We start from the raw sequence: 11,018 nt of genomic DNA, 5'->3' as shown, positions 1-11,018 counted from the left end.
GGATGACTTCACAAAGTTCACCTGAGAGGATTTCGCAACTCCTAAACTCATTTCAGCTCTCACCGACAGGCACTTTGCTTAAGATTACATTCCCTTTAAAGGATATGAGATTAATATGTCAATAAATCCCTTCAGGTTCACAAAACAAGAGTTTCCTGTAGAAATTTATTACATGACCTCATCCTACACCTTATTTTTACCGTCATCCCCCGAGACGGAACCTCGACTCACAGTTAAGCAATACTGTAGTTGCTTTGGCTGCTTCCCAGCAACCAAGACAAGTCAGCTACCCTGTTGATACCTAATCTGACTCTTCACTCACACACTTACGCAGACATGGAAGCAGGTATGCACAAGAACACATACACTCGACACTTACGCAAGCCCCAGCCAGCCGTGCCTCGGGTAGTCATAACAAGCAAAGGGTGGAGACATGCCAAGCTCTTATAGGTCAAACAAATGATCCGAGAGTAAAAGTAGAGCAGGCAGGAAAAGAGTAGATGTGTTTGAGGTAATACTGTGCTGTGTTTTTTAATGACTTGACCTCACACTCTGTAGGTTATTGGGGGGAAAAAAAGAAGAAAAAAGAACACAACAGAGCGAATGCTCTCCCTGGTGTATTCCAGGAAAAAGACATTGACCCGCTATTGACATTTGTGTGTTTGAGGAGTTAAATGTTACATTACGCAAAGGTCAGAGAAGAGAAACCGGTTGGAGGAAGAGATGGAGACTGAGCGGTCAAAGGTTTTTCCACTTCTTTTCCTTTTGGAGAGACAGACGAAGGAAAAGTGTTGTTGGCCTTTGCGACAATGAGGAGTTCAAACAAAAAAGATTTCTTCTAGGAAAACCTTTAAAGGCACATACTTAAGCTGTGAAGGTGGAGAGGGAATGAAGAACAAGTCACGTGAATATGAAAAACTGTGATCTTTATTCAATTATTCAACATATACTTCAAATATACATATTTACACACTTTGTACACTGAATATAACTCTCACATGTAACCACTAGGGGCTGACGAAGCCTTCAGGTTGTGTCACAACTACATGATTCACAGTGCAATATGGAGATTGTGCACCCGTGTCAGTTTACTTTACACGTCATATGAGTGACTCACTCTACATATATAAAGCAACAAAATCATAAATCTCTTAAATTACTTCCTTGTGAGGAACAATGCAAGTTGTCACCAGTCTCTTACAGTCTCCAGCAAACAAGATAATATATTTTAGAATAAGCTACTGTATGACCCGGAAATTAAAGGTTAATCACTCCTCAGATGTACCAGATTCAGTACCATCGTCAAGACTATCGTATCAGAATGAAGTAGGCTTGGAAGTCTCCATTCTTTTGTCACAAACCAAATAATTTGAATGTCTCTTTTAGGTTTCGTACATCATGTCCCTGACGACAAAAAAAAAAGTAGTAGTAAAGAAGTGAACTGGTCTGAAGAAAGTCCTTTAGTCAAGGTCAGAGTCAGTTTCTACTGACAAGTTTAAGCGCTGACTCATCAACAGACATTGTATATTGCCAGACTGCGACCAACTCAGTCTCCTTCGGTTTACGAAGCACAGCAAATGCAGGCGCAACTACTCGGCTTTGTTTGATCACTGACGTGATGTTCCAAAGACACTAGAAAGAACAGGTTCGACCACTTCACAGAGAAATTTATATTTTTCAATGCAACGTGGCACTTTCTGTTCCTGACTACCATGACAACTTAGTGATCGTTGACAAGGCTTATTCCTAAAACCCGAAGCGATGGCATTGGCCAGTTTTGGTATCCAGGTGTACCAAGATTTCAAAAAGTTAAGATTTATAGACAGTGAAAATCACCTATCATTAAGTTCCTATGGATTGAAATCCACTTGAGAGAAAATACCAGAGTGGGTAGAGTTTTCTCCAGTTATAATAACATATAGCAGGGAAGTCAAGCCCTCGCCTACTTCTGCTCACTTTTTGGCTCAGCTAACCAAAAGAAGGCTGCTTCACGTTTTTACAAACAGAGAAAATTTGCTGCTCGGAAATATTTTTAGCCTTAAAACAACAGCAAGCCATGCTGTTTGACCTAACAGAGAGGCAGCCGCTGCTCTTACAAAGTAATGCTGTTTTAAAAGTACAATGGGCCAGCTAAGAGCTGCACAGCAAATAGCTAGCTAATGTGAATTAGGCAGCAGCAAAATGGATAATTTCATAGACAATAAGCACTTTAAATTCAACTGAATTCATCCTATATTTCCAAATAGCAATAATAGTGCTTTTCTTTTTTTTTAGATCATGTTAATCATCAGATTAGTTGATTGAGGTTTTATCTAAATACACAAAAATTCAAACCAATGTTTTAGCATGAGAATTTCATACTGGCCCCTGCCCAGCTGTGGCTGCAACAGCTGCCCTGTCCGATCAGACATTTCCTCACTCGGTGCAACTCTTTTATACATATATCACTGGCCACCAACGAGATAAAACCTCCACTGTGTCGGCTATTTACAAGAACTTCTTTCAGAACTGGTGTCACTATTATTTGCTGACTGAGTGTGACAAGTCTTACACCAGCAACATCCTGCCTTTCTCAACCTTCTGCACATGGTGTGAGATTTGTAAACGATCTGCACTCGCTCAGACATGGGCAGATTGGCAGTGAGACACCTCCGTAGTGTCACGCTGAGGGTGACACACGAGTCCCTTGCTAACCATCTTTCCTACTTTGTGTCACTGTCTGCTCGAGGACGTCGGGCTTGAGCTCAAACCGTCCTCGAGTCAAATATTGAGTCAGCCGCAGCCTGGCCAGAGAGTGAGAGGAACAACAGCCCTGGCCATCGCAGTTAAGATTCAGCTAATGCTTTGTGAAGGTGCATGAATGCAAGCAAAGAGAGAGAGAGGGGTTTAAAATTCATGTGATACACTCAAAGAAGCCTGCAGAGAATATTCTTTTAAAAACCATCTGACAAATTCTGAATCATTGTGATTTCTTTTAGCACCAACTATTGTTTTAAAATGCACAACTGCACAATGAATGACCATTGTAAGCAATGCCCTTAGCAAAGTAACACATACAAGACATCAGAATACAGTACAGTGAGTTTCTGTAGAAAGCTTGAGGTTGTATGTACACATACCAGTACACAAACAGGTTTCTAAAAAGTGCCAATATACGAAAACGACGACGACGACGAGATCTGTTTTGGTCTCTTAGTCAGGCTCTTAACCGTGTCTGTCAACAGAACAGATCGTCGTTCTCCTCCACTTCAAAGGATGGCACTGTCTGTTCCGCCGAGCTCGCCTCCTGCTCACCCGACGCTACATCCTGGGGCGACAGCGGCAGGTGGAACCACGGGTGAGCAAGCAGCTCGGCTGCCGTTAGTCTCTCTGAAGGCTCTTTCCTCAGCAGGCTCTGGAGCAAACACTTGGCCTTCGGCGACAAGCCTTCCGGCAAGCAGCACTGGCCCCTGCGGATTTTGGAAAACAGAGTGGCCGGGTCCGGGTCATGGAAGGGATAGCGACCCACCAGCATGGTGTACAGCATGACCCCCAGGCTCCACATGTCAGCCATCCTGCCGGAGTACGGTGTTGAGCCGCTGAGGATCTCAGGGCTGACGTAGGCAGGGCACCCATGGGTGTCTGACATAGAGTCTTTGTTGGGATCCTCAAGGATGCGGCAGTCCTCAAGGCTCTCTAGTCTCACGTGTGTCCTGTAAGAACAAATTTGAGAAATCATTAGAATTTAGACGCCCAGAACCTATTCTGTTTAAACCTACAACAAGAGCAGGGAGCTTTAGTTATTATGTGTTATGACATCTTCTGTTTAGCCTTAATCTGCGCAGCAACAGATGGACAGACAGTCTAGATACCGGCAGCACACATATTTGCATACCATCCTCCAGTGACCTCACTCTGACCCAAGACCAGCTGAGTGACTCTTGTTTAAAAAACAGAGCTGCCTAAGCAAATTTCCAGTAACTTCCTGGCACTAGCCTGGCCACATAAACACTCATATAAATATAAAACTGCAGCACTCTCCTCCTTCCTTACTCACACTCTGCTAACTATATTTAGGCATATAAATGATGGGACATGCATTTAGTCCTGGAGCAGATATAAATGATGGGACATGCATTTAGTCCTGGAGCAGAGCAACTGGGGGCCTGAGATTTTCTACTCTGTTTCAGCCCCTGAAAAGACTTCAAGACTTTTAAATCTCAGTGCACGGATACTCTTAGAAATTAATAGTGAGCCGATATTTAAAAAAATGTGTCTACATGTCTGCAAGAATCTAATCAATAACTAATACTGATACTCCACATACAGCTGCTGATGAGGTTGGCAATACTTACACTACCAATGGCACGGCTAAAGCAGTTCTGGGCCAAAACTCCTACTTTTGTTTGAGTTTTAGAAAATGCTTAGACCCACATAAGCACAGATTGTTCGAAGAAAAGCGTGTGTATCAATAAAATAAGCTAACTGCACACACAGCTTTTAATGTGAGCATCTTTTCATTTTCAGGGGAAAGAAATGTCATCATCCCATCAATGACTAGGCAATGTTTACAAGGCATGAATAGATTTTTGTCAAGCAAAAATGACAAAGAAGCACAATGTATTTTGTATTTAGCACAAAATCTGGGCAACCCCTTCAGCGGAAATAAAAGAGCAGCTGAGGAGAAAAACAGATCACCACAGACAGCGTGACAGCCAGAAGGGCCGAAGCGGAGAGCAAATGATATTTAAGCAGCCAGATAGTGGAGGAGATAAGTCGGTGGGGGAGAAAGAGGGATGGAGGCAGAAAGAGAATCAGAATAGAGAGAGTTAAAGGAGTGGAGAGAGTGAGTCATCCCCTCTGTTGAGAGAACATATCTTCTCTCCTCTCTCCGGCTACGTCTCGAGCCCAGTCTATCTGCACCTGGGTCCCACACTGGCGGCGCCAGCCGTGCCATAATTACCCTCAAATGGCTGTTGCCACATCAGTGACGCACGGAGACGAGGGTTGGCCCGGCAGTCAAGCTCTGCATGCTTCTCAGCACTATTCACCTTCCCTAAGCTGACTCCTCCATCTGCACTCTGTTTTTCCATATCTGCATGTGTGTGTGTGGCGTGTGTGTCAATGAGGACAGCATTCATCAGATTGTTGTGAATTTTTTCGTGACTCTGGCTGGAAAGCAGCTTTGTCGGCCAGGGCATTGCATCACAGCTTGTGTATCAGGGCTCCAGAGGTGTTGAATTGTAAATTTTACAGAAATGTTCGGAGGAAAGAGTGAAATCATACAGATCCGTATCACACTTATGTTGACGTGTGTCTGTGGATGTTTAGAAGTAAGTTTTTTCAAACTATATGTCACAGAAATGTGGGTAAAACCGTGCCAAACTTCTTAAGGTGTATGTTTAAGGTGTTTGGTAAGAAAATCGTCGGTGCAAGAACACATCACAGCTTTATTTGTAATTTAGTACAAACCTCAGCATGTATGAACAAACACCTAAGGTTGAGGAAAAGGAGCTGTGCAGCCCTCCCTCCTTTTCTCCTCTGCACATATACACTGTGACTCATCACTCTGCAGCGGTATAGCTATTAGAGGGGCACAAGCAGCTTCAACTCCTCTCAGTGGTTCCCCGCTCTTATTCATCCACTGTAACCCTGCTAACCCTGAGGTTATGACTGAAGACGCTTACTGATGATAATTCGTCATGGAAATGTGTGTTTGGGAATGTCGGTGAAAGAGAGAAATAAGCTGATGCTTCTAAGAAACAGGGCTACAGGAGGGTTAAAAGATGCAACAAATAATTTAGTTGGAAAATGTTTTGAGTGATTTCCTGAACGGAAGATAGCACCCACAAGTAAAAGCATATGTGTGTCTGTGTGGGTGGTGTGTGTGTGTGTGTGTGTGTGTGTGTGTGTGTGTGTGTGTGTGTGTGTGTGTGTGTGGGAGCCGGTTCAAAGCATCAGAACTACTCCTCCGTGCAAGAAAGTGCATGTGAATGAAACCCAATTGGAGCCATCGGTTCTCCTGCAGCGCAGCTATGATGTAATTTATTAATAAATAATGAGCAATAAATGTTTTCGAATGTAACGGCCTGCAGAAGGGTACGATCGTCTCATTCAGCAGCCTCGTCTCGCGGCTCTGCCAAAACTGCCACCCACCACATTCACACATACAGGCACATACACATGCAAAACAAACAGAACGCGAGCACACAAAGGGACACGTCGCAGGCGAGGATGGGAGACAGACAGAGAAGGCGAAAATCTGGGAAGCTGAGCAGTCTGCCTCCACAAGTACAGAACCTCCTACTCTATCTGTTCCCACATCCAGATCCGAAACACACGGCCTGTGTGTATCAGCTGCTGCCATGTTGGCTGTGGGCTTTCACTGGCATGTGCCACTACACTGCAGCCATTCAGGTTTAATACCATTCAAACAAAATAACCTCACTGTTATATGAAGATTACAATAAAAATGTGCTTGAGCAAATTTGCAGTGTGGAAAGGAGGAACGTTGCACAGCGTAAGTGCACCGTATTCATTTTTACTTTCTTGAAAGAGGAAAGTGTGCAACATAGAGCCATCTATTGGTGAAGTTGCAGATTACAGCCAACTCAGCTATTGGTTTGCTTTAAAAATTCGGACTGTCACTTTAATGTAATCGTCAGCCATATGAAAAGGTTTACCAGTTGTCAGTTCTAATTCATTTGGGTGAGAAATTAGACAAGGAAAGTGATATTCCTTATTGGAAATCAGGAAAAAGTGTGTATAGACAGGCTCTTTCAATGAGCATAGAAAAAAAGTTAAACATTGTTTCTGAGTTAAGTGCCGTCTGCAACTTTCCCTAGCAAGGGGCTGATCAGAGTGGATTTACACTAAATAGAGATACCATGAGAGTATTAAGGGAGTTAGGACATCAACTGCTTTTAACATGCTAACAGAGCTTCCTTTCTAATAGCTGAACTGCCCTGTTAATCTCCCCACATAGTTGATCTTAAAACAGCTTCCTGTTCAGTTGATCTCACCTTTTTTCATTCGCAAAGACAAACTTGCGCAGCTTGAGGTCGCCCAGCACGATACCCGCCTGGTGGCAGTGTGCCACGGCCAGGACCACCTGCCGGAACAGTCTGCGGGCCTGCTCCTCGTCCAGTCGCCTGCAGCTCTTCACAAGGGTGTGCATGTCCCCAAAGTCCTTGTCCAGGAAGACGTAGGCCTTGCGCTCCCCCAGGATGATGTCCCTGATGCCAGCCACGTTCCTGTGAGGCGGCAGAACGCCGTAGGCTCTGATCTTCTCCTGGTACACCCCCATATCAAACACCTGGCAGAGGGATTGGAGAATGAGGAAGAGGGAGAGAGATGCAGGGTGGAAAGTTAGAGAAAAGTGGAGGGAGTGGGATTGTTATTGTGTGAGGTATGCAAATATAGTGGTGAATTAAAAAAACAAACAAACAGGATATCTACTGAGTTTCACAAAAGGGTGACAAAAAAGCAGTAGTGTCATCATGCTGTGGGCTAATGGAAGCACCGGACACCTTTATACATTAGCTAAAATTACAGCCAACTCTTGCGTAATGTTTTTTTTTCTTAGAATTGAAGAGTCAAAAGGAAACTCATTTGCTATGAGTTGAAACAATTTCCTTTATTTCTATTTCTATGTACTGTCATTTTTCTCCTTCCTGATCCCCCTTTCAGAATAAGTCACTTCATTAAAAGATCATGTATTAAAAAATATCTGAGAGTTATAGCATTTTAAGATCAAAGACACTAAATTCTACGAAAGCAACAAAATATATGTTTGAACACATCAAGTCAGCTGATTTCTGCATAGACGTCTGATTAAAAACTTAAATGTCTTAGTCGTTCTCTTTTTATTTATTTATTTATTTATTTATTTATTTTTTTTTACAGCAGATAGGTTTTAAGTGCAACGATAACATGAAACTGTAGATTCTGTCATAACTTTTTCATTTGCAACAGCATGAATTTTTAGTGGTCCCCATTTTGCTTCCCCCTTCCTCCCTTGCAAAACTTTTTAGATGCGTCTCTGCGAATGAGTCACTCAAGCATGAAGCGATTAACTTTTATTAAACAACAAAGCCAAATGCATCCACTGTACTCTATGCACAGTGGAAAAAGGGGGAGAAAAAACACACACACAAAAGTGGAGCAGTTCAGGAATATTTCCTTATCTGGGCACATCCCTATCATCGCTTTCCATCTTTCCCATACATGTTTGCATTTCTGTGTGTTTGTCACAGCCTGGCGGATTGCAATGACGTGTATGCAAATAAGCCGAGTTGACAGACAGTATGGAGCTGTGGTGCTGAGGACTGGCAGAGAGTGCGTTTCCACAACACAAAGCAAGTCGGCGTGCGACTGTTTATTTGTTATTTATTTCAGCTGATCAAATGGCCTCAAGAAGCCCTTCAAAAAAAAAATTAAACCATTAAGCAACGCCGCCGTTATTACGCAAAGTGTCAACAGATTTCGCGTGAGAATGACATTTGCTGAAAAAAAAGGTAAGCTAAATACGGATAACATGTCAGACGGGCGATTGAGCAACATCATTCATTGAAAAAAAAAAATTGCACAATGGCCTGGATTGCGCATACCTTGCACAGCAGCTCATCGCCGGTGTCGGTGTTCATCGCGCCGTGGAGGCTCTCCCGGTCCGCCAGGGGCAGCAGCAGGAACGCTCCTATCCTGGACGGTCCCTGGTGGGTGGCGGGGACCGGGTTGGCTGCGGGGCTGACCGGGGAGCTGGGGGACGTGCCGAGGAGTCCCTGCGGGTCCCCCGAATCGGCGCTCAGCCTCGCGCATTTAGCCGGCGGCTGGTCGTCCGAGTCCAGGCGCTTGTGGGCGACTCTGCGGATGCAGGGAGCCACCGGGCTGCTGCACTGCAAGTTCATCCTGAAGGGCCGATTCACCATTTAGGACAAAATTAGATTCAGAAAGAGAGAGGGAGTCCACTTGTTCAAGATGCGTCCTAGCAGAATATGCCAACTGTGCGCTCCATTTCTTCCCGTCGGAGACTTCTCAGACCAGTGAATCCAACGTCCTGCTCTGGGTGCTGCTTCAGAGCTACTTTCAGTGAGGAGGGAGAGGAAAAAAAAATCCAATCCTCAAAAGCCCCGACAGAGAAAGAAGGGAAAAGACAGACAGACAAAGAGAGAGAGACAGAGAGAGAAAGAGACCGCCTCACTCACAGAGGTTGAGAGTGAGTGCGCTCCACTGATGTCGAGCTCTGAGCTCAAACACTCCGCCCGACCAGTCCAGCCTCCTGGTGACACAAGCGTTGAGCAATCCAGTAACAGCACAGACTCCAGCTCAGCCCGTCTTGTGTGATGATTCTGCCCACTGTCACCTTCCAGCTTATGTATTTAAAAAAAAAAGAAAGAAAAAGAAAGGCTCTCCAAGCGGGCATGAGGCAAAGGGAGTTTTAACAGGGCGCTGCGAGTCTCCACATTCCTGCTCACTTCTGAGATTGCGCTGATACAACAAGAACCGGAGCAGCTGCCAGGAATGAGGAGATCATGTGTCAGTCAACCTTATCATGCCTACATCATTAAGCAGGCTCTAGACAATAATTAACCATCTCTAACTTGTTGTCTGACTCAGGTGTTTCGTAATATTCTGCTCTTATATCGCCATGTTGTACTTGTTTTCTTCTTTTTTTTTTCGTGTTAGGCACAAACACAACCAGCTTCGAGTTTTAGCTCACCACGCAACGTTTTGTATCTCTCGCCTTATGCAGTCAGTGGGGAGTGGATAATAATAATAATAATAATAATCCTTCTCAGTTCCCCTCACTATCCTCTGCAGGGCCGTCCTGTCAGTCACATTGCTGCTTGAGCGCCATGTTGAGATGCAGCACATCAACACACCCCAAACCACCGCCGAGGGTGCCTGCAGAGAAAATAGAAAGGCAAACCGAACACCACATTTTGCAAGCACAACAATTCAGAAACACACGCAACTTCACATAAAACCAATAACATACTGGGAACCTTTCAAACGGGAATCAAACCACATGATAAAAAAAGAGAGAAACACACAATGAGAAGGAAACCCATACTGGTTTACAAAGCACACAACAAAACTGCAACCACAAAATTTTAAACACACCATGTCATCTCACATAGGAGGACAGGATGTGATTTACTTTTTGTAATGACACAGAAAGTCCCTGGCAACAGGTCAGTGGTCATTCCTGCTGTCGTAAAGCTCTCTGCAGTGTCCCTGTTGAAATTCTTTACTGGTTTCGAAGGAACTGAGAAGAAAAGAAAGCCGCGGAGCTTCAACAAAGGACTGTGACTTACTGTCCTTCATAGAAATCACAATTCATACTGTAAAAATAACAACGTACGTGTGAACTCAAAGTGTTGATGTCTGCCTTGCATTTTGTTTTCTGCTGCCGGTGTGCTTTGTTTAATTTTTGAACTTCCAAGCCCCTGCGGAGTCTCAGGTGTGGACTAAACACACGGTGGATTCGGGCTTAACTCTGCATCCTGTGATACAGTATTTTCCCATGCAGGGCCTGTTTGTTATGTGAACATGACTCACCCCTATAAAACTGCAGCAGTGCTGGGCTATAAGCATTCACATATAAAGTGCGCCACCGTGGCTCGGTAAACAACACCAACTGTAAGCAATCTGAAGTTAATATGACTGCAAAATACCACTGAGGAGAGAAGAGATGATATGCAATCTGTGTTCAACTGATGCAACATTCTTGAGAAAATATAATAAGTGAGCTATGGGCTATTGCTTCAGAGGGTGAGAGCCGGAGATTGCAGGGTGAAGAGCAGAATATAAAGTCAGATCAAAACCATTCCTGTAAAGAAGACTGCTGAAGACGGCAGCATATGAAGTGATTAGCAACGTGGACAATGATGTGTTTTGTCGGGGTGTGAACACACGCGTGACTGCATGTGTGTGTTGTGCAAGAGTTCTCTTTTTTTTCCCTCCACTGCTTGATGTTGAACAAGTACGGTTGCTGCGGCAGAAGCTTGCTGAGTGTTCTCCGAAACGCACCAGCTGGC

General features: G+C 44.2%; 1 protein-coding gene across 1 annotated transcript; it reads right to left on the bottom strand.

The window, feature by feature from the left end:
* Window positions 1–909: 909 nt before the first annotated feature.
* Window positions 910–9,482, bottom strand: LOC102222342 (tribbles homolog 1-like). Its single transcript, XM_005797431.3, has 3 exons — window positions 8,589–9,482; window positions 7,002–7,294; window positions 910–3,692 (listed from the first exon to the last, which is right to left on the bottom strand). Exons 1-3 carry the CDS (start codon window positions 8,904–8,906, stop codon window positions 3,218–3,220), a joined length of 1,086 nt encoding a protein of 361 aa, XP_005797488.1. The 5' UTR covers window positions 8,907–9,482; the 3' UTR covers window positions 910–3,217.
* Between the last annotated feature and the right edge of the window lie 1,536 nt (window positions 9,483–11,018).

Source organism: Xiphophorus maculatus, chromosome 13 (assembly GCF_002775205.1).
Source record: "Xiphophorus maculatus strain JP 163 A chromosome 13, X_maculatus-5.0-male, whole genome shotgun sequence".
In the NCBI taxonomy this organism is placed as follows: Eukaryota; Metazoa; Chordata; class Actinopteri; order Cyprinodontiformes; family Poeciliidae; genus Xiphophorus; species Xiphophorus maculatus.
Note: the sequence above shows the minus strand (reverse complement) of the source record. Positions and strands in the feature narration are given on the sequence as shown.

What these genes read in the sequence shown, in the direction of transcription:
- LOC102222342 (XM_005797431.3), bottom strand. Translation starts at nt 8,906, where the DNA reads ATGGTGAATCGGCCCTTCAGGATGAACTTGCAGTGCAGCAGCCCGGTG. An exon ending in GCGATGAGCTGCTGTGCAAG is followed by an intron (nt 7,295 to 8,588) that starts GTATGCGCAATC and finishes TCCCTCTGCCAG; the next exon opens with GTGTTTGATATGGGGGTGTA. An exon ending in GTCTTTGCGAATGAAAAAAG is followed by an intron (nt 3,693 to 7,001) that starts GTGAGATCAACT and finishes TTGTTCTTACAG; the next exon opens with GACACACGTGAGACTAGAGA.